Below are 24,833 nucleotides of genomic sequence, written 5' to 3' on the forward strand. Positions count from 1 at the left end.
TATTTTCAGAGCTTAAAATGAAGAGGCAATCAACATTTTTCTTCTTCTCCAACAAGGACCCTGCGAGCACCTTATATTGATGAGCTTCGGCGACAAGACTTCCAACCTGGTTATCCCGAGATGAAGAGGGAGAGGTGGTTGCAGGAGAGACAGAAGGCTTGAATAGAGGTACAGGCAAGGATGGGGATCACTAATTTCAATGAGGATCTACACGGTGAGGTAAGGAGAGGGAAGAGAAAACAGAAGTGAAAGAATGGGAAGAAGGAAAATAGAAAATAAAATAAAAACGAAAGAATGGGAAGCAGGGAAGAGAATGGATGAGAAAATGGAAATAGAAGAATGGGAAACAGGAGAGTAGAACAGAAAATGGAAATGAAAGAATGGGAAACAGAAAATAAAAAAAGAAGAATGGGAAGGAGAATAAAATAGAAAATAAAAATGAAATGGGAAGCAGGGAAGAGAATGGATGAGAAAATAGAAATAGAAGAATGGGAAACAGGAGAGTAGAATAGAAAATAGAAATCAGAAAATGGGAAACAGAATAAAAAAGGAAAAATGGGAAGGAGAGTAAAATAGAAAATAAAAATGAAAGGATGGGAAGCAGAAAAGAGAATGGAAAATAAGACTGGAAAAATAGGAAGCGAAATAGTTCAGAAAAATGCTCCAAGTGGCAAGGTAGCTCAGAGGAGGAGAAAGGGATGAAAGGCAACACAGTAAAACACGAAATATTGAAGAAAAAAAAGGATGAATGAGAAAAAAAAACGCATTTTATCCTTCCTGCCCTCGTTCAATTACCGAGTCTTTCTCATCTCAGGCAGACGCACGCGGTCAAGTCATGTCCCTGAGGCTCATGCAAATACGACTGAAAGTTCCTGATGGAGGCAAGAATGGTTTGTGGAGAGTGAAGGAAGACGCTGAATAATTGTTTGTCAAGAGGAGCTGCCACCTGTTGCTCGACTGGCCACTTCTGGTCTTTAAGTCAATGCGTATTCTGATTAAATAAAAGTATAACGCGGGTGACATATATATAACCACAGATAAGGCTGAAGGAAAAGGAGGTCAGGGTTTTAATTATCTGATAACGTCAAGGGAGAATCAATTAAGGAAGGATATCGTGGGAGGGCGAAAAAAAAATTACATGGAAAAACTAAGAAATGGAGCTTTAGAGAGAGGGAGAGAGGGAGAGGGAAAAACCCGTAGCACCAATAGGAGACACTCACAGAGGACGTCGAGCGTGGCGGGGGCGCTGGTGACGGTGGCGAGGCTGTTGGTGACGCGGCACTGGTACCCGCCCCTGGCCTGGCGACTCACCCCCTGCAGCACCAAGTTCCTCCCCTGAGCCAGCACGCCGCGGCCCCTGTCAGAGCGAAGCGACTCCCCCTGCATGCAAAACGGCGGGAAGGGAGTAGAAGGGAAAGATAGATAGAGATAGATAGATAGTGATATAGACAGACAGACAGACAGATAGATAGATAGATAGATAAATAGATAGTTGAATAGACAGATATAGATAATTAGAGAAAACAAATAAAATAGAAAAAAATATAGATAGAGATAAATAAAGACATTGATAAATAGAAATACAGATAGATAGACAGATAAATAGATAGATAAATAAAAAGAAATATAGATATGTAGAGACAGATTAATAGATAGAGAGAAAAAGAAAGGGTGAGAGATAGATAAACAAAAGAAGACAAAGATAGATAAATAGAAACATTGATAGATAGAGATAGATAGATAAAAAGAAACAGATATACAGAGATAGACAGACAGAGAGAAAGAGAGAGAAAGAGAGACAAAGCGTCGATAAGTTACGAAGTTTGTGAAGCTTAATATGTGTTATTTCGTTACAAGCAACATAATGGCTGATGATGCCGGGGAAAACTTGGATATGGATTATGATTAGATTACAGAGCCCCTCCTCACCCTCCCCTTCTCCCCCCATACCCCCCTATGTCCCCTCTCTTTCTCCCTCTCTCCTCCCTTCCCCTCTCTGTTTCCCCTCTCCCTTGCCAACCCACGCCTGGTCCTCCTTATCCCAATCATTTTCCTATTACACTGTGACTCAATTTTTTTTCGTTAGTTTTTCTCTTGCTTTTTTTCTCCTTTCTTTTCTTTCCCACGCGACCCCTTTAGCTTTATTCACCCCTCTCTCTTAAATTTAAGCTAGTGCCCCCTTCTCTCAGGTGTCTCGTCCCACGCTATCCTTCTCCTCCCACCTCAATAGCCTTTGCCCTTTCCCTTACTGCATCCCTCGCCACCTTGGCTTTCGATTATGTTCGTTTGGTTTCCTCTCATCCTGAAACACCTTTACCTTCCTACTGTGTTATTCTTGTTCCTTTGATCTCCTCTCCTTTAACTTTTTCTGCCCTTTCCCTTCTACATCCTTCACGACCTCGGCTTTCAACTATGTTCATTTTGTTTACTCTTTTCCTGGCAAATATTTATTCCCTTATTGTGTTACTCTTGCCCTCTTAATCTGTTCTCTTTTACCCCCCTCTTCTTTTTTCGTCCTTCCTTTGTTTTATTTTTTTTCTCCATCCTTCTTGACCACGGCTTTCTATTATGTTCAATTCATTTACTCTTTTCCTGGCAAATCTTTATTCCCCTATTGATACTCTTGCCCTCTTAATCTGTTCTCCTCTACCCCTCCTCTTTTTTTTCCGTCTTTCCTTTGTTTTATCTTTTTTTTCTCCATCCTTCATGACTTCGGTTTTCTATTATGTTCCTTTCGTTTACTCTTTTCCTGGCAAATCTTTACTCTCCTAATGTATTACTTTTGCTCCCTCGATCTCTTCTACTTTACCTCTTCTTTTCGTCCATTCTTTGATTTTCCCCCCATAAACTCTTCAATTTTTTTTTAAACTTTTACCGTATTACCATATTTTTTTCCCATAAAGTGTGCTACTCCTTCATTTTTTTTCTATCTCTATCATTACATTTTCTTCTGCTTTTCCTCCCTTCCTGATCTCTGCTCTGCTCGTCCTCCCTTCCTCTAATCACTTTATCCTTTCCCTCACCTCGTGTAACCAGAGCACGCGGGTCTCGGGCGGGTTTGATTTGATGTGGCACTCAAAGTAGACGTCCTCGCCCTCTCGAATATTTGATGGGTCCAGGGCAGGTGCCAGCCGGACCTCCACCACTGGGCCGACTGCAAGAAAATAAGACTCATTGAACGTACTGCCACGGGTACATCTTGGGGCTGAACAGACAGACAGAGAAACACACTGACACACACACAAAAAAATAACCATAAAAGAAAAACACCATGGAGCTGAACAGACAGACAGAGACAGAGAAACACACACACACACACACACACACACACACACACACACACACACACACACACACACACACACACACACACACACACACACACACACACACCAAAAAAATAACCATACAAAAAAAAAAAAAGCGCAAACCCAGAATGAGGTTAGAATTTTAACTAATCATGAGTGAACGGATGTGACCTTTGCATCAACCTACACCCAGCCCTGCCTCAGCACCAGCGACAGACAGCTGTGCGCACGTTATCATTCCTTATTTTTAAAGAAAAGCAGACAAAACAATAACAAATGAAAATAAGAAGTAAATAGAAGTAAGTAAAAATTGAAATTCATGAAAGGGCATGACGGAAAAATCAAATAATGATATATACTCAAAGTCCACTCGATGAGCAGACATGGGTATGAAAAATAAATAGAGTAATAGTAAATTAAGAAGAATAAAAAGAGGTGTTGACTTTTACTTTGAACTTGTCAATGTCGGCAAGGGAAACAATATTATCTAGAAGTACACTCCACATTTTGATCAATAGGGAATAAATGAACGGGAAAATTGATTAGTTGAGCAAAAAATTTGTTGAAGAGCTCGCTCATTCAATTGTAAACTATGGCGTATTCGGCGAGCAGGATGAAATTGACCCTGTAACGCGTTGTGGAGAGGCTGCTCTTTATTATTAACAATCTTAATAACAAGGTTCAACCACTCGACGATGAAAAAGTTGCATGTTAACGCCGGGTAGTAGAAACTTTATTGAGTTAAAATAAACCTGTAAAAGTTTGCAATGAGAATAAGCTGCCAACATCCAAACAGAAACATCGTACTCAAAAGAAGCCAAACTGAAGGAAATAAAGTGTTTTAAGCATTATCATCAAAATACCTCTGCATTTCCTTAACGACCAGCTTATGGGGAATTAGAGAAGTTTCCCTAATGTAGTGTAATTTTCAAAGGTCAACTGGGAATCTAATGTTACCGAAAGTAATTTCAAAGAGTTACAAGAGTGGATTGCCTGGTTGTCAAATATGATGTCAGGATGTGGTGGACTGGCGGCCCTCGAGCGACAATTTTTTATATTTTTTATATTTGTAGTCTTGGCAGGATTTAACGTCAGGCGCCAAAGTTGACACCAAAAAATATATAAACAAATACCATATATAATATATATATATATATATATATATATATATATATATATATATATATATATATATATATATATATATATATCTATATATATATATATATATATATATATATATATATATATATATATGTTTTTTTCTATATATATATATATATATATATATATATATATATATATATATATATATATATATATATATATATATATATATATATATATATATATATATATATATATATATATATATATGCGTTTGTGCCTCATTACATAAATAATGATGTGTCAGGTTCTTTATTACAAGAGATTCTACACAGAATTCAGCTTTAAAATATACCCCGCGGACCTTATGCCGGTAGTTAAAACATAGAAAAAAACATGCACAGATAGAGAGATAGTTAGAAAGATAGATAGAAAGAAAGAGCCCGACAAAATGATAGACAGACAATACTGAAAGATATATTCATGCTTGTAAAGAGGTTTAGCTTGGATTTGTGTTGCTTATGTGATTATCATTTTATCTAATACTCTAAAAAAAAAATGTGGTAGGTTTTATCCAAACCCCCCATGGCCTATTTTTTTATTGCACACACCCACACCCACACACACACACACACACACACACACACACACACACACACACACACACACACGTTTGATCAGATGCTGTGGAACTTGTGTAGCCGACTACGTCGTGTTGTTTTCATGGCACGTTATATGTTTTTTGCAATAACAGGAACATGAGAGTAATATGAAATTAATTAAATTTGCACATACTCGCATACACGCATGACATTATACACCCGGGGACACACACACACACACACACACACACACACACACACACACACATGCGCACGTGTGCCGTTGAACATTGTTATTTTGTTTATTAAACTGTAAAGCCTTAATTTTCTTCTTATTACTTCCAGGCCTTTGATAGCTCCAACCCTCTAAGAGTTAATAGAATTTCTGAGCTCCTTTGTTCCTCCGGGCCTGTCCCTGGCACCACCTGGCAACTAGGGGATTTTGAGTCATTTCTTCTTTCGTTTATATTTTACTAAAACCACTTGTGTAAAATGGTAAGGCGTGCGAGTGATTATTGTGGGTGCCTTTAGCGGAGAGTAGGTTTCAGTGAAGGAAGAGAAAAAAAAAGAGGAAAAGGATAAAAGGGAGAAGTAGAAATAAAAGGGAGAGGAGAAGGAGGGGGAAAGGAAAAGAATTACAAGGAGAAGAATACGAAGGGCGAGAAGGACGAAGACGAGGACGATGAAACCAACACAGAATGGAGAGAGGAGCAGCAGAAGGAGCAAGCGAGGGAGGGAGAGGAGGAAGAGGAAATGAGGGCAAAAGAAGAGCATGGGAAGGAGGTCGAAAAAATGGAGATAGACATGAGGGTAGCCTATAGGTGACTGTAAATATACATGTTGGAAGAAACAAAAAAAAGGAGGAATCATGTAAAAAAAAAAGAAGAAACATACAAGGTGGATCAGACTAACGCCCTAATTTTTAAGTATTAGTGGCTGTTTTTTTTGTTTTTTTTGTTTGTTTGTTTATTTTTATTCTTTTTTGGGGGTGGGGTTAGCTGGAGGCGTAGAATCCTTTAAACCACTTTCGAGTCGGAGTTAGTGACACAAAACGACTTAACTCCGTGTAACCTAAATACGCCCAGCTAACTCCAGCCTGGAAATGGGTGAAAAAAAAAGTCGACATGGCCACATTAGCTAGTAAAAAAAAAAAACATAAGTGCGCGTGGCAGTACTTACAGTGGACGGTGAGGGTGCGCGAGGCCGTGCGGGAGAAGTGGGCCACGTGGGGGTTGGAGGCCGTACAGGAGACCGTCTGGCCGTTGTGCTCCATGGAGGGAAGGAGACGCCCGCGCCGCACCGTGGTGTTGCCGTCCAGCGAAGACTGAAACACACAAGGCAAGTACAGAGATAAGGGGATACTCTCTCTACTTACAGGCTCAAAAAATGACAGTTGTTTACTCCTTTAAACTATGAATTACTATTTGAATTAGAGAAAAAAATAGTTTGTGGGATTCCTATTTGGAGAGATCTGTAAAAACTGTCACATCGAGCTTTCGCATATAACTGTCACCTTATCAAAATACAAAGTCACTGTTTTAATTGCTTAACAGTACTTCATTTGTTTGCTTAAGAATCCGTCTAAAAAGAACGTAAAATGAAGTATTCATTTATCTTTGGATTTGAGATTATGTAACATTTAGTCGCCTTATTCATCGTCTTCAGTCACTGCTACGCCACTGCAGAACAAAGGCCTTTCCCAGCGTGCTCCACTTTCAGGTTAAAGAAGGAGGAATACCAAGAAGTATGCAGAACAGAGTGGCGCAGAGTGTATCAGAATGGAGGACAGGAAGAGTGAGGAGAAAAGGGCAGACGCTCCGTGTGGCCCTTACACCCTCAGATTTGATCATCAGGTCAACAACAAAAACAAACAGCGCAAATAAAACACCCTGCAGTTTATATTTGAAAAGGGCAGGACAGACTGGGCTTCGGTGCACTGTGCGTCGCTTCAATGTTCATATTTACTTTTTTTCCCATACAGATTTACTGTTGGTTTTGGGGCATTTTCGTGGAGGTTACGCACGGGGCTTGTTGCTGCTCCCGAACTGTTTGTTTTTTTGCTGGACTGGAAGAGTTTTTAGAAATTGTTGTGTCGCATGTGTGATAATAGCTGGAGCGCCTGAACACCTGACTAAAAATGTAGGATATTGATGGAAGAAGACTCACTCTGCATCTTTCTATTATCATCTAATGTAAAGAATTCAAAGGTAAATAAATTAATATATACATATATAAATACATAAATAACTATAACTACACAAACAAAAACAACCAAAAAAAAAACATTTATTTTTCTGGTGATACTAAAGGGGGGAAGGGGTGGGCGCGACACTGACTCACCTGCTGTGGGAGCGAGGTGAGGGCTGCAGAGGAGCCGGTGAGGTTCCACGTGAGGGTGGCTGGCGGCCTGGAGCCGGTGGTGCGGCACACCAGCCCGGCCTCCATCCCGGCGCGCAGTGGCTCTTCGGCGCCCTCCACTGTCACTGTGAGCGGCGGAACTGTGGACACATAAGGCCCGGAGAGGCCATCATTCACGCCACACTTTTTAAAGTGCAGTCCCTAGCGCCCGCAGCCTCTTTTGATGGGCCAAGTGGTCGGTCCCAGGCCGGGACTCGGAATGGAGAACTTTATTTAAAGTGACTGCCGTGATATATAATATATTTACTTGGGAAACTTTCAGTCATTACTAATGCGTATATATTTGTTGTACGTGTGCTTCGAGTGTTTTTCAAACAACTATATTCTCTCTCTCTCTCTCTCTCTCTCTCTCTCTCTCTCTCTCTCTCTCTCTCTCTCTCTCTCTCTCTCTCAACGCGCGCGCGCGCGTGATGGGGCCTCCTGGTCGGTTCCAGCCCGTTCGTGGTGCAGGCAAGTGTTTATAGCGGCGCCATCTTGCTTGGCTCATGCTGTCCCCCAAAATTCATCTTTGCTCCACTGTACAAAGTTTCGGCAGAGTCCGAGTTGATGGGTGGTCTTCAGGACAGCATGTAAGTAGTTTTAAGCAATTCGGCGATGACTGGAAATTGTCAGCTTGTAGCGGCGGGCAGGACTTGAACCCGGGTCCTCCAGGACACAGCGCCCGCCCCATGACAACTCATATATATATATATATATATATATATATATATATATATATATATATATATATATATATATATATATATATATATATATATATATATATATATATATATATATATATATATATATATATATATATATATATATATATATATATATATATATACATATATATATATATATATATATATATATATATATATATATATATATATATATATATATATATATATATAAACACACACACACACACACACACACACACACACACACACACACACACACACACACACACACACACACACACTATAAATCTTTATCAAATAATGTAAAACCAAGTGCAGTAGATTGCTGATGTCTTCTGCATAATGCTCACTAACCCGTTCAAGTTTTCAGTCGATGCCTGCATTGCCTCATGCTGCACATGTTCTTTAATCAAGAAAAGTTCTTAAGTGCAATCGAGCGAAGTGCAATGCGTCATCTGCTTGGCTGAATCCAGATCTAGAGCAGTTTGATGCTGAACTACATTGTTGACAAGAACACACTTGTACCTTAAAGGTGATAATTACAAACTCAGATACTTCCCACGTGTGTGGACGTGTGAATCGTCATAATATACATGAAGTAAAATCATAAATCCCGCGGGGGCCCATTCGGATGCATTGCAGCCAAGTTTAATTATGTCAATTAAATAATTCCTGAGAAGTGGAGTGGCCGCGGCGACCCATTTCCTTGAACTCCTTGCTTTCCGGATATAGCTCCTTACGCTTCCTTTTATGGGGATGCGTGAATGACCTCGTTTACAACACACCTGTGGCAAACATTGCATCTCTTTGTTGTCGGGTAACGGCAGCAATTCAGTCAGTAGCACCTGATGCGCTGCTCAACACTTGGGGACAAGTGGAGTTCCGCTTGCATGTGCCGAACTACAACAGCACATGCTGATGTACACTAGAGTGTACACAACAAATGTCATTTGGTTTGTTTTAATCAAATTTTCTATAACCAAAAGAGACTTTTGAATGTCTTTTACATATACCTACATACATGTGTGTGTGTGTGTGTGTGTGTGTGTGTGTGTGTGTGTGTGTGTGTGTGTGTGTGTGTGTGTGTGTGTGTGTGTGTGCGCGCGTGCGCGTTTTGGTGGGTATACATGAGCGTATACAAAAATGCACACACACAAATATAAAGAACAGTCATATATCACTGTTTCTTTGTTTTCTGACGGAAAAAATACTTCGTCGCGAACAGATATTACTGTGGAAGCCTAAGGATGATTGACATGAGGTACACTAAACTGGCACACTTTTTTTCCCTCTCCCACTATAAACACCAGGCGGCCTGTGCCACACATACAATAATACCGAATTCCTGCGCCTCAGCTGTCCTCCAGTACGACCCTCGAACTATTTACGTTATGAACACGCCCGTAGTATTTAGTTGGCGTGGAGAAATGGCTCGGTTTCGGGACTTTAATTTCCTGCCTTTGGTGGTCTAAGTGATCTATGGGCGAGCGGGTGCAGGTATTTGGCCTGATAAATTACACCTCTTCGTCAAACTATTCCTCTCTCGATTACGTATACTTACGGTACATGTCAAGGGTGAGTGTGCGGGCGTGTGGCTTCGTCAGGTTGGTGTTGGAGGCCAGACAAGTGACTTCTCTCCCGCTGTCCTCCCGCCTAAGGCCCGGCAGGTGGAGCAGGACGCCTACGGATTCCTCGACATTCCTGTTGGAGGGTGTGCTGACGGGCTGCGTGAGCGAGGACTCCAATACCTCTCCTTGAGACACCCAGCGAACCACGGCGGGCGGGAAGCCTGTTGGGGGAGGCGACGGCGTTAGGCTTTGTGTTGGTACTGCAGGTTACGGTGCTGCTGCTGATGCTGATGCTGCTGCTGTTGCTGCTGCTGCTGCTGATGATGATGATGATGGTAGTGGAGGCTAAGGTGGGAGGTGATGGAACTGTAGCTGTAGTAGTAAGGGGGAGTTACTGTAGTAGTAAGGGGGAGTTATGCAAGGTCAGCCTTTTCTTAAAAATTTCATAAAGTGTGTGTGTGTGTGTGTGTGTGTGTGTGTGTTATCGTTAGTGGTCGTTGATTAGCTATATATATATATATATATATATATATATATATATATATATATATATATATATATATATATATATATATATATATATATATATATATATATATTCTATGCAGGCGAGACATTATCACATAACGCAAAATACTGATGCAGTCAATATTCATCAATATTTTACTGTTGAATAAATTCAACCTCACTCCCGAAACTAAAAAAAATAACGCGATTTTGCTCACTGGTTTAAAAATGTTTCCCGTTAAATAAAGTAAAGGGATGTTCCTCACCTGCTCCATTGAAGACTGAAAATATTCCTCTTCTATTTTGCGTAGTTTTTGTTAATAAATCAAATAAAACATTAAACTTTACAAAAAGTTAAAAAGGAGGAGGAGGAGGAGGAGGAGGAGGAGGAGGAGAAGGAGGAAGAGGAGGATTAAATAAAAGAAGACGAAGAAAAGAAGAAGAAAAAAAAAGAACAAGAACAAAAACAAGAAGAACAAGAACAAAAAGGGAAGGATAAAGACGGAAGGGAAACGTAAAATAGGAACAAAACAGAACCACGAAAGAAAGAACGAGAGAAGGACAGGAGGAGGCGGCCCTGGCAGTACTCGTTGCCAGGCGAGGTCCACGAGGAAAAAAGAAAGACCGCTAGGCCAGAGGCAGTGAATTTTATGCATGAAGCGAGAGACGAGCAATCAAATGTTTCTTGGAAATGCTTGATGAAGGCAGGGATTTCTGGGAGGGCGCTTTGTGAGCAAGACAAGATGGTGCCTTAGCACATATCCTTGAAGTATATGTAATTCGTGTTTTTTTCGGTTAGCAGTGTTAAATGTAACCATTCGACAGATAAACGCCGTATTCTTAAACACTTCAGCACCCAAGCACACATATTTGGCAAGGCTTTCGTAGGCATTTGAGGAATTTTCATGGTTAGTTTATTGACCCTGGTGGTAGTTTGACTCTTCTTCTTTATCATGAACGAAAAAACACTCATGAAAACCCGATTTATCTCTTTTTTGGCCTTCGGAAATAGTTGATGTGAGAAGCGGAAGCGTTGAAAAATATGAACCAAAGAATCATGTATGTAGAAGGTGAGTTAACATCCACGGTGCTGTTACTGAGAGAACCACAGCCTCATAGCGCTCCCAGCCAAGACACCGGCGGCCTGGCACCGTAGTGGAGGCCATGCTATGTACAGTGTTAAACATACTTACAATGATGATGATGATAAGGCAATGATGATGAAACTATGACAATGGTGACGATAATAATGATACTACTACTTTGCCTGTTACTACGAGCTACTATTACCACTATAACTCCTCCTACTATTGATCCTATTACTACAACATATAAATACCAAACAGAGAAGGGCATATAAAGTCCCTCCTTAAAGCATTACCTCCGTAGGCGCGGCAGGTCAGCATAACGCGGGCCGTAAGTTCGTAGGGCCCCGCAGTCTTGTCGATAACCTTGTCATAGGCATTGGTGACTGTCAGGCGCTGGATGTCTTCTGCGAAAGAGATGGGGGGGGGAGATGAGAGAGAGAGAGAGAGAGAGAGAGAGAGAGAGAGTTAGTTCATTTAATCATATTTTTGTACAGCACGAAAAAATGTTGCTTCTTTGCTTGTGTTAGTGCTTGAAATCGATAGTTTGTGTGCGTCTGTGCATGTGTGTGTGTGCATGTGTGTGTGTGTGTGTGTGTGTGTGTGTGTGTGTGTGTGCTAGGGTGCGTGAGTGGCTGCGTTTGTGTGCTCGCTGAAATAACACGGGCAGGCAGACGCATGCAGATAAGAGAGGCTTCAGATGCTCACCGTGCACCGTCAGCCGGAGCAACGACATCATGGTCTGCGAGGTGAGGAAGTCAACCCGGCACGTGTAGTTGCCGGCGTCCGCCAGGCTGATGGACTTGACCTCCAGGAACCCGATGCGAGCCTGATAAAAATGAGAAAAAGAGAGAGAGAGGAGAAGAGAAGAGAAGAGAAGAAAAAAGAGAGAGAGAGAGAGAGAGAGAGAGAGAGAGAGAGAGAGAGAGAGAGAGAGAGAGAGAGAGAGAGAGAGAGAGAGAGAGAGAGAGAGAGAGAGAGAGAGAGAGAGACTATTACATACTTTTTAAGATAAGCTTATGGGAAAAAAATCTTCGTTCATGTGCCAGTAAAAACATGTTATGATCCGGTGTAATATATTTCCTTTCTTTGTTAATAATTTTTACCGTGAAAAATATCATGTAATTAGTAATTAGTAATTAGTGAGCCACTTCGGCGAGGTAAATATGGTTGCGTGAGGGGCGGCATGCAAACTTATCCCGCGTTCCTTATGACTGCTTACCCTTCGCTTCTCACCAACAGCCCCTGAAGGATAGTTTACTAGTAGGTGACCTATATAGACAAATTCACTCTATCCACAAAACTTATCCCGCGTTCCTTATGACTGCTTACCCTTCGCTTCTCACCAACAGCCCCTGAAGGATAGTTTACTAGTAGGTGACATATATAGACAAATTCACTCTCTATCCACAAAACTCATTCACACTGTACAATTATATCTCCTCATAATTTTACAGGAAACTTATAAAATATGACGTTTCCTGACACTGCCTCGAGTCCACATGCGAGTAATGGTTCAGAGGTGTCCCGGATGGGAAGTCATTTATGGTGACGACGCAAAACAGGTCTTCTGAAGCTCCAACCTTCTCATTATAAACTCCTGCATCATTTGTTATCATCGTTATAATTTATGGGTAACATAATCTATCCCCCTCTAGACCCTCCATACCACCCAGTGTGTAAAAATGGAGGATATTCACCTCATTACTGATTTCCCTCGACGTCGCTCAGTCATCTCGATGCTGTTCCTTCCTATTTTGCATAAACTTAAATATTATTTGTTTTCTTGCCTACGGCCTTGAATCTTTAGAATCTTCTACCATCCAGCTAAGACTTACCATTCTAGGCATGCTTGTACTGTATACGTCTCAACTTCAGCTATTGGGTGTAAAGTCTTTGAATAACTGGACTCTAGCGGAGAACATCTGAACCCAATCGCCTTTTGCTGAAATCTCTATACTGAAATATTTTAGTGGTGGCCAACAGCAGTGTCTTTCACCCTCCACTGTCCAAATTACTATTTTTTTACAGGAAAGGAAGCAGCTAAAGGGCATAAAATAAAGTGTAGAAAAATTCACTCTAAATACTGTTCCCTAAAAAAAGATAAAAGTAGAGAGTGGCCAAAAAGAGAGGTCAGTTTCGGGTGGAGAGTCGTCTCGATACTTTCCTCTTGGTGGAAAAGCTTAACGATCGACAGCAGTTGGCACAACACTCGACACATACTCTATACGCAGGTATGATATCGACCCTATGAGACAGTTTTTAGGCATCTATGAATCTATACAGAAAAACAAAAAATAACATACTGAAATAAGAGATCACTTTAACACTGTTTTGGTATTGCGTATCGGAGCTTTGCCTCTCATCCCTGGCATAAACAATATGCACGCATTTATCCTAAATAAACAAAAAATCCATTGATCATTAATATTTCGCACAAACAAACGCTCATAAATCAACTCTACTAAAATTATGGGGCGTGAAGAAATATGTTTACATTCGATCAGCTGATGAGAGCACGATTGGGATCCGAGCGCACACACACACATACACACACACACACACACACACACACACACACACACATGCACGCACACACTCGCACTTACGCACACACAAATACACGCCCACCCGCCCACGTACTCACGCGCACACACATACACACACACCTGCCCCCCCCCACACACACGCACGCACGCACACACCCATGAATGCACACACGCAAGCAGCCACACACACTGTACATCATGGGAAAAATACAGACAGTACAAAAATACGGAACGCTGCTCGAGCCAACACTAGTTAATTAAACAACTAAACTTATTTCGCGAGATTAGCGATTCACGACATTAGCGTCACTTCTAAAGAACCAAATCGCTGCTAAGCTTGAATATCTGCCGTGTCTGCAGGGACGGTGCCACAGGAGATGGTAAAATAAATATTCATCCAGGAGAGGAAAATTGGAACGACTGATGGAAAAAAGAACAAGAAGCAGGGAAGAAGGCAAAGGAAATTACGAAGGGAGGAGGAGGAGGGGGAGGAGGAGGAAGAGGAGGAGGAGAAAGAGAAGGAAGAGATGGGAACGACTCGAGAGATGTTCAAAGAACCTCCGGGAAATTAAGCAAACAAGATAATGAAAATTTAAATGAGAGACTTGGAAATTGGTAGATAGCTGTGCAAACACATATTTAGGATGACAAAGTGAGATAGATAGATAGATAGATAGATAGATAGACAGATAGATAGATAGATATGTAGATAGATAGATACACATAGCTAGATAGGTAAGTAGATATACTGATGTATGAAGAGAAAAATATAACCAAATAGATGAAATATAGATAAATCGATAGACGAATAGATCGATGGGCAAAGAGTAAGACATATACATAGAGATACATATTGATAGATAAAGCAATAGTCATATAAAGGACTGATAGACATACATCACCAAACTAATACATAGAGATAGGTAGATAGACATTGATAATTCGGTTGACAAATAGAAATAGAAGAATAAATAGATTGATATTAAGAGATAGACAGATAGGCATGTAGAGAAAAAGATTGAGAGAGAGAGAGAGAGAGAGAGAGAGAGAGAGAGAGAGAGAGAGAGAGAGAGAGAGAGAGAGAGAGAGAGAGAGAGAGAGAGAGAGAGAGAGAGAGAGAGAGAGAGAGAGAGAGAGAGAGAGAGAGAGAGAGAGAGAGAGAGTGTTTGATGTTTGATATGACAAAAAAAGAGGAAATTAAATGAGCAACGAAAACGAAAAGTAAATTTGCAGCACGTAACGACATGAGTTCGCCGATTTAACGATGCTCTAATTCCTATGCTCTAATTCCTCCTCCTCTTCCTCCTCCTCATCCTCATCCTCATCCTGTTGAAAGAAAGCCACACTGATGACGCAGGTCGGCAATACCACCACAGCCTCGGAGTTTGCGGAACCTTCATCCGCCAAAGTAAACGTTACTATGAGAAGCGAATGGCACGCCAAGTCATATCTAAATCGAAAAAGTTCTTCACATATTTGAAAAAACTAAAAAGGTTATAAGGAATATCGGTCCTCGGTCCCTTAACACTATGCAGGGTCCGTCTCACAGCATACAGTAAGACAGGGAGCACAAGCGACTGAATCGAATCTTTGTGTGCCTGCATAGGTACTGACAAGGCCATATACTCATTTTGGACGAGTCCATAACAACGTGGGCCAGGCTAACCCGTGTGGTGACTTCCTGGCAAGACCCACTATTGTTACGCACTACGACACCAGGGTATGTGAAGCTTTTGGTGACCACGACACCCTCACCACAGGAACGAGATACGAAAATGATACCATCACTGAGGACTGAACCTTATGAAGAACGACTTGCGCGACGCAACCCTTTTCCATGATAAAAGAAACGACTGCGAAGGGACTTAATAAAGGTCTTCAAATACTTGAACAAGTTCAGTAATGTCGATCACTACTCGACCGTATCCTCTTCCTCACTGCCGTCGTTATCATCATCATCATCATGCTCATCTTCATTATCATCATCATCATCATCATCGTCATCACGGGCATCATTATCATCACCATCATTCCGATCTCTATCTTCCGTCTTTTTCCTCCATTTGTATTCCTTGAGCTTCTCCAGCAAGAATGTTCCTTGCACGACTTCCAGAACTCTTGTGCGTGTCAGGGTTGAGGCGGAGTTGGAGTGACAGGAGAAAGAAAAGGAAAACGAGGAAATAAAACTAGGAAGAGAAGTATCTGAGGAAAGCGAGTGACACACTTCCTGCCGCCTTCTCTTCCGCGAGGCCGCACGTGGAGTAGCGGCTTCTCCACGCTCTCGTGGTCTGAAGAGGGACGCTCGGGAGCTGTGGCTTGCGAGCTGGGTCTGTTCTCAGTCGCTGACTGAGAGCCGGGGGAATGCATGGGCTGCTGTAGGATCCAACGTTTCTTTCAGTAAAACTCGTTGCTGTTGAGCTGCACGGCAGCATGTTTTGAATCTCTTATCTTTGCAGATGAAGATCTGAATTGTATGAGGCATTAGGGACTGGCGGGGATGATGGTGGAAGTGGTGCCGGTGGAGAATATGAGAATGCGGTGCATTTAGGGAAACTGGAACCAGCACATTGTGCTCCCCATTGGGAATACAAATGGTAATCATCGAACTATGTTGTGATATTTTTAGAAGGTACTTGTCATTTACAGTCTTGCTTGCAGTATCTTCCGAGAAAGAAAATGAAATAAAGTTTATAAACGAAAATATATTTATCGTGAAAAGTGAGAAATTAGTCCAAAGGATTAAGTTGATAGTAAAAGTTCAGTTCAAGAGAAGGGCTTTAAGATTCCGCCAAGCCCAGGGGGCAGAAGTCGTGCAAGAAGTTTCAGATAAACTCCTGAGTAATAAAGTAAACCACTGATTGTTGAGGACGTGCGTGGAGCCGCCCGGGAAGGTGGACTGGGCGGGGAGAGCCAGGCACCAAGCGTTTACGGTTGGACACCCGAGGCGCGCGCACATACACACACACACAAACAAACGAGCTGCCCACCCTTTAGGACCGATACCACATAAACCTAACCATATTCGGCAAGTCCCTCCTCCGCAACCCCCGCCATAGAGACATACTCCCACCCGCCCTCCCTCCCACCAAAAGACCCACAAGACATCACAATATACCACAGATACCAGCTTACCACAATACTGCCACTTGTAATGGTCATAATTACCTCCATGATCACATGACCCCTCCACCCCCAACACACACACACACACACCACCCTTCCCCACTTCCCCCATTATTCATCACATATATCTCATTGTACTTTGTGTATTTTCAGCCTTATGGCTGTAAACAAATGAATAAACCATCAATTATAATTATCATTTTATTTATTATTACACACAAACAAACATGCACACACACAAATAAACGAACACAAACAAACAAATACACACACACACACACACACACACACACACACACACACACACACACACACACACACCAAAGAGGTTCTTGCACGCTCGGGCACTTGTCATGGAGCCTTGATGATGAAGCCTTTGTCACAAGATGAGTCTCTTCTCGTAATTACACTTAGTTAATTTCCTGCTTTAGTCACACACATCGCAAGGGGGTGACTCCTCTTGACTCATCACTCACAGCGACGCACGAGGACTCCAAGATCCGAGTTCCAGGGACCCGAGGACCCTTTATGGATTCAAAGCAGCACGAGCACCGCCGTGGATGCTCAGGACTAGGGTTGAGGCGGCAATGGTCAATTTTACTCGGTGACGCCGCCTTCTGATAGTCCTCACCCTTGGAATTATCTACGCGGCGCACCGGTGTAGTATTAAATTTTACTATGCACTCCCCCAGATATTGCACTCCCCACTCGTTACTATACGTATAACTTGCACTCCACCAATCATTATTATATATTTAATTTGCACTCCTCTTGAATTATTCGCACTCCCCAAGACAATATCATGCGTATAATACCTATACCTACCCTAACCTAACCTAACCAATCCAAACCTAACCTAACCGAAACGAAACGTTATCAAATCTGAAATGAGGTCAAGACTGTGGAGTTAATATAATTCAGAGGGAGTGTATATTACACGTATAACATATACACTGGGGGCGTGTAAATCATATGTATAATCATGACTGGGAGTGCAAATTATACGTATGAATAAGACTGGGGAGCCAAAATTCAGGGCAGTGCATATTAGACGTGACGCCGGTAATAAACACTAAAGCAATGAACATCAAAACCACAAAATTACACAGAAGTACATAGTGAAGGTGAGGGCTGGCTAAATGTTTAATAAGTAACTGCCTTCAAATTTCTTAACTGGCGCTTGTAATAATAAAACGTGATAATAAAAAAATAAAAAAATCATAATAAATGTCGCACGGCTTAATTAATATGCTGCCTCGCCCTCTGCCATTTGAGCCTCTCCACGACGTAATGCCCGCAACGTGGTGTGTCCGTGAAAGGTTTTAGAATGCAGCATCAAAGCGTAGAGAGAGAGCTGACGAATTTGCTCTCCACGCTTGAACCCTCCCCCCCTTGCCCCCCCATGACCCTTTCTCCTCCTCCCCCTCATCACTACCCCAGCTCTCCATCCTCCTGTTTTTTTTTCTTTTTTCGTTATTTTTCTTCCTCTACGCTCTTTTTTCTCTGCCATTATTTTTTACGCTGGTGTCCATCCACTACTTCCTGACTCCTGCACTTTATTCACACATTACTCTCTCTCTCTCTCTCTCTCTCTCTCTCTCTCTCTCTCTCTCTCTCTCTCTCTCTCTCTCTCTCTCTCTCTCTCTCTCTCTCTCTCTCTCTCTCTCTCTCTCTCTCTCTCTCTCTCTCTCTCTCCAAATTACTTGAGGTTTCACATATCCCTTTTTTTTGCTTCCACTTTTCCTCTTGATGTTCCTCTTTTTCTTTACTCTTCCCAGTTCGAATATCCTCACCCTTTTAATTCCTGCTTTCACTGTCGACCATCGCCTATTCAAACTTGCACTACCCTTTCATTTCCACGCCGTCCTTACCTGGATCCACAAAACACAATATTGTTTTTCCATCCTCACTCCACAACGCCTCACTGGTTCCCGCAATTTGTTGAGTTGGAGCCCAGTTACTCGCCCTCATTTATCTGCAAGAAAGCGCTAAAACACTAACACGAAGGTAATTGACCATTAGCGCGAGTTGAGAGACTTGTGGAGGCGCTTGTGGGGGTAGCGGCGGCAGAGGCGGCGGCGGCGGTGGGCCAGGAGGGAGTGGCGACCGCGGTGAGTTACGGAGGGCGATAGCGACTGTTACTGTGACGGAAGCAGTTGTTTGTTGCTCCCGCTGCGAGGAAGTTGTTTTGCTTAACGGCAGAACGCTATTATTTTTTACGTAAACACTCGAGCTAGAGCTATGTATGTATATTCACTCGCGCCCGTGAAACAAAAATAAATAAAAACCCGTCGTTCGCCAAAGGTTCGAAACAGTATTGAAAAGAAGAAAGAAAAAAAAGAAATCTCGGAAAAAATAACGAACAGCCGCCTCAACCACCTTCATTTACAATTCATGATGGAAGCTTTTCTTAGCCTTCTGAGGCAGGGAAAAAAAAAATGCCCGCTATCTTCCTCCCGTTTCATGCATTACTAACGTCTACATTTTCTACACACACACGCGGCGCAAACTAACCAAGAAAAGGAAAAAAAGATTCCAAGTTAAGAATATAAAAATAACCAGCTCATAAAATTTTCAGGTACATAAAAACTAAAGAGCAGAAAATAGAAAACCAGCTGTACACCATAGAAATAAAATATAAACATGTTGCTTCGTCCGAATATGTTTTAATTTTCCGCGTTCATCCGTTTATTGTCAGGGCGCAGAAGTGTGGAGACGCGGGACAAACTGACAAGGGGTGACTAGAGAGTGAAACGGGACACGAAGAGAAGTAAATAGATAGACGGGTTCAGAGGAGAGATAAAGAATTTTGAGGAGATAAGAAAATAAAATCGAAGCCGATATACGAACTTAGATTAAAAAAAGAAGGCTACAAAGATAAAAAGAAATAAGCTGAAAGGGGTGACTAAAGAGAGAAACAGGAAACGAAGCGAAATAAATCGATAGACGGATCGAGAGGAGAGATAAAGAAGGTTGAGGAGATAAAAAATAAAATCGAAGCCGGTATACGAACTTAGAGCAAACAAAAGAAGGCTATAGAGATAAGGGAATAAACTGAAAGGGGTGACTAAAGAGAAACAGGAAACGAAAAGAAGTAAATTGATGTACGACCACAGAAGAGATATAAAGAAAGGCAATGAGATAACAGAAATGAAGCCGGCATATGAACTTAGATTAAAAAAAGAAGGCTACAAAGATAAAAAGAAATAAGCTGACAGGGGTGACTATAGAAAGAAACAGGAAACGAAGAGAAATAAATAGATAGACGGGTTCAGAGGAGAGATAAAGAAGGTTGAGGAGACAAAAAATAAAATCGAAGCTGGTATATAAACTTAGAGCAAACAAAATAAACCTACAAAGATGAAAAAATAAACTTAAAAGAGTGACTATGGAGAGATAGAGGGAACGAAACGAAAGAAATAGATGTACGACCACAGAAGAGATATAAAGGATGACTAGGAGATGAAAGAACTGAAGCCGGTATACGAACTTAGAGTAAACAAAAAATGGCTATAAAGACAGGAAAAGATACCATGAAATCACTTAAGGAACAAAAGGCAACAGGAAATTAAAAATAGATACATAAACGGACCCAAGAGAGATAAAGGAAGGCAAGGAGATAACAGAATTGAAGCCGGTTTAGGAACTTAAAGTAAGCCGGAGTAATACTTGACAAAGAGGCTGTAAAGATAAAGGAAGATACCATGAAATCATTTAAGCAACGAAAGTCAACAGGCAACGAAAAATGATACATGAACGGATCTAAACGAGAGAAAAAAGAATGGTAGGGAGATAAAGAATTGAAGCCGGTTTAGGAACTTATAGTAAGCCGGAGTAATACTTGACAAAGAGGCTGTAAAGAGAAAAGAAGATACCATGAAATCATTTAAGCAACGAAAGTCAACAGGCAACGAAAAAAAATACATGAACGGACCCAAACGAGAGAAAAAGAATAGCAGGGAGATATAAAAAAAAAAAACTGAAGCCGGTTTACGAACTTACATCGAAGGGAAAAAATACGTGACAAAAATGCTATTGATAAAAAAAAAGATACAATGAAATTACTTAAGCCACAGGCGGCAAGGAAAGAGACACAGAACAACAACAATAACAGCCGGAGGACAAACACTGAATAAGAGTCATATTCGATAAAAAAAAAGAAACTATAAAAATCCAAAAAAATAAAAGTTAGACGAGCTATTTCATTTCCTGTAGAAGAAAAACATGTGACTGGCGGACCCATCAGAGCACGGGGACAAAGAAGCCAAAAAAAGAGTCACTGGAAAAGGCTGATTGATAAACATTGAGTACACCAAGCCAACAAAAATCCAATCCCCTAAGATGAAAGCTACGGAAGACGGACCCAGCACAGTAGCTACACACAACCTCCAGAACAAGACGTAGGTAACATATATTAACCGTCTCGTAGAATCCCATCAGAAAAGCAATGCAAGGAAGCAGCAGCGTCCCATCACGGAGAGGCTTGCACTTACTGAGAGGAAGGAGGTGGCACAAGAAGCAGGTAAAAAGGAAGGAGAAAAAAAGGCATAATAACGCTCTCATCACACCTGCGGCTGAGTGATCACCTAATGGAGGCACATCACGACTCTCTTAAGCAAATTAAACGTTGGTTGCTTGCCGCTGAGAAAATCTACTCACTCTCGCTAATGGAAGAACGACCTGCAAACTGCCCCCTTCATCCTCTCGTACTACCACTGCCGGGTACGTGTTTTCAAGCCCCTCCTGCTGCTCTATCACCTTCCCCTCCCCCTCTCCTCCTCATCCTCTTTTTATTTAACGTCATTTTCCATTTTTTCCATGTATTCTTATTTTTCCGCCTCCTCCTCCTCTTTTTCTTTAACTCTTCCTAATTTTTTTCCTATGTATTATTTTTCTTCTCTCCTCTTCTGCCTCCTCCTCCTCCTCCTCGTTTTTTTTTCCTTTAACTCCCTCCTACTTTTTTTTATACGTATTCTACCTCCTCCTCCTCCTCCTTTTCTTTTTTTTTCTTTAACTCCATCCTATTTTTTCATAAGTATTCCTCCTCCTCCTCCTCCTCCTCCTCTAAAATTTCCTCATCTTTATCATCATTATCCTTCTCATATTCCTTCGCCTCTTCTTTCACCTTATACGAGCACTCCTCTTTTACCTCCTCTTTTTCAGCCTCTTTTCTTGTTATTCCACCTCCTCCTCCTCCTCCTCCTCCTCTATATAACGTGGCCGCCTCATTCGGTAGAGTAGACATACTTTGCGAAGTTTTGGAAAGCAAACTATTCCCATCTGTCGAGTACTCGGTCCAGGTTCTTTTTTTTTCTTTTTCACTTTTTCGTCTCTTCTTCTTTTGACTGTTGTGCGAGGAGGACCAAGTTTTTTCCTATCTTTTCTTTACAATTCGAGGAGCAAGAAATTTTTGTGTTAGCTCTTCATGTAGATCTAAGCGTCGAGGAAAATTGGGGAGGAGCGTAAATAGATAGGCTGGATAAGTAGGTCATTATGAACGTTGATGGAGTCGTGGGGCTGGGAAGGGAAGGGAAAAAGGGTAGTTAAACGAGATACGTGTTGGACAAATGCGTAAAACAGATCAGATGGACTCTTTAATGTTGCTGTGTGGCGATTATTTCCTGCTATCTATCTATCTAACTCTCTGCCCATCCATCTCTCTCTCTATATATATTAACGAGTATCTATCTATCTATCTACCTATTCATATATCTTGCTCTCTATCTGTCTTGCTTTACTCCTTAACCACAACTCGGTACCATTATGTTCAGTTCTATCCTTCCAATCGTTTGCTCTCCTCGACGATCTTCAAGTATTAATAAAAGACAAAGCAACCCACTCAAGGAAACGACCGATACATGACTTCCTAATTCCATCAATACCTGACATATAAACGCATGAAAGCTTCTATCAACCACACACACATGCGCACACACTCACGCACACGCACACACACACACTGGAGCCTTTACCACCGTTGCTCAGCCTCATGTCCTCACCCCCGGACTTATGAGGCGCTAAATGACGGGACGCAGAGTAATAAGCCGACGAGGGAATTTCCGAGATGATCCTCATGTCCCTCACACAGGGCGGACGACCCCGGGAACAGGCCGGAGGCAGGACGAGGGCCGGATGAGGAAAACGAGCGAGGCACTGCCAGGAAGAAAGGGGGAGGTGGTAGAGAGCGGCGTAGTGAGTGGCAAGGGAGGGGATGGAGAGACGGTACAGAGGGCGCAGTGAGTAGCTAGGGAAGGGAGGGAAAGACAGCTGAGAGGGGCGTGTAGTGAGTAGCTCGGGAAGGGAGGGAGAGAGGGCAAAGCGGGACGTAGTGAGTAGTTGCTGCGTGACAGGGTGAGGGGGGAAACCGAGAGGAGGGAAAAGGAAAAGGAAAAGTGAACGGAGGAGCTTTGGATGGGAGAGAATGGCAGAAAAACAAGGAAAAATAAGGACGAAATCATGGAGGAGGAGGAGGAGGAGACTCGTGTATGCGTAAAGATAGGAGGCCTGGAGATTTGGAGAGAAAACAGAGGAAGGGAATTCTTTAAAATGAGAGGGGAGGAGGAGAGCAAGGACGAAGGTGGAGGAAGAAGAGAGAGGGAAGGAAAATACATTAAAACACAGGCGAATCAGTGGAAGTAGAGGAATAGCGGAAGGAGAACAGCAGAGAAAGTGGGGGAGGGGGGGAGGGGAAGCGTCGTAAATGCGCCGTTCAAGGAGCCGCCGCGTACTGCACCGCGCCGCTCCTCTAATCTCCCGCTCGTGCTAATGGGTCTCTGTTTCAACAGGAACTAAACTAAATGCCAGTTGACGTTCAAGTGCTACCGCCCCTTTAAGGCAAGTAAATAAAAGTGCACGAGGTACTTGTGGCGCATCTTGAAAGAGCAGGAACGAGTTAAAATTTAATTAGGTAATGTCGGAATGGGGTCCCGAAACATATATTTTTACACCTTATTATTTTTATTCCATTACTGCGTGGTCCGGATACAGCCCCGGGCGCATACTGAGGTGGCTCCGGCTCAGCGAGATCAGGGCGGACGTTGTGCTTAGGGGCTCTTATGCTCCGCCGCGCGCCGTGTGCTCACAGAGAATTTGGGAACTATATCATGTTTCTTATTCCTAGCAGGTTAGAGAAAAAGAGAGAGGGGTGGGGGAGGAGGGGTTGTTATTCTCTCTCTCTCTCTCTCTCTCTCTCTCTCTCTCTCTCTCTCTCTCTCTCTCTCTCTCTCTCTCTCTCTCTCTCTCTCTCTCTCTCTCTCTCTCTCTCTCTCTCTCTCTCTCTCTCTCTCCCCAACAACTTAGTGTCGGAAAGTTGTGTCTCGTGCGCTGTAGTGTCCTCGTGTTTAGCCCGTCGCCTGGGAAGGTTTGTTCAGCCTAATGTAATGGCCCCAAACGCAAATTTGGACTCCGGAGACCTTCAGCTGCTGGGCGCTCTCTGGCTCTGCGCTGGAGTGTCCGCCCCGAGTCTGGAGGGCCCTGAATCCCGGGACAGTTGTTGAATTTTTTTGTCTTATTAGATCAATTTCTCACTTTCCCCATATGACTAGCACCCAAGAATCTCTCTTTACATTGCACGTATAAACTTACATTACACCTTTAGATTTAAATGCCTAACATTTTTCTGTAATAACTGAAATTGATTTTCGCCTCAGGAATAACTGGCGCACTTAAATTTTCCTCCGGCAGCAATATTGAGATTATATCGTTTCCTGTTCAGCTGAAGCTTTTGGTTTGTACTTTGGCAGGAAATTGAAATAGTGTGTTGGCAGTTTTTCGCCTATTTATTTTCAGGCCTTTCATCTTAAACAAGGCACGCTCTCTTATCTTTCACGGCGGTTAAAAAATGTTTTGAAAGTTATCTGTACCAAAATATGCATGAA

General features: G+C 42.2%; 1 protein-coding gene across 1 annotated transcript in view; it reads right to left on the reverse strand.

Annotated features, from left to right (window-relative positions):
• LOC127001497 (uncharacterized) overlaps nucleotides 1-24,833 on the reverse strand; it is a 113,145-nt gene that overhangs the window by 16,227 nt on the left and 72,085 nt on the right. Inside the window, exons 5-11 of the mRNA XM_050866068.1 lie at nucleotides 11,993-12,113; nucleotides 11,581-11,691; nucleotides 9,686-9,913; nucleotides 7,358-7,515; nucleotides 6,197-6,341; nucleotides 3,024-3,154; nucleotides 1,221-1,380 (exon numbers count right to left, since the gene is read on the reverse strand). Of these exons, the coding sequence (XP_050722025.1) occupies nucleotides 1,221-1,380; nucleotides 3,024-3,154; nucleotides 6,197-6,341; nucleotides 7,358-7,515; nucleotides 9,686-9,913; nucleotides 11,581-11,691; nucleotides 11,993-12,113 (1,054 nt within the window). The remainder of the gene's footprint in view (nucleotides 1-1,220; nucleotides 1,381-3,023; nucleotides 3,155-6,196; nucleotides 6,342-7,357; nucleotides 7,516-9,685; nucleotides 9,914-11,580; nucleotides 11,692-11,992; nucleotides 12,114-24,833) is intronic.

Source organism: Eriocheir sinensis, chromosome 21, assembly GCF_024679095.1.
Source record: "Eriocheir sinensis breed Jianghai 21 chromosome 21, ASM2467909v1, whole genome shotgun sequence".
NCBI lineage: Eukaryota > Metazoa > Arthropoda > Malacostraca > Decapoda > Varunidae > Eriocheir > Eriocheir sinensis.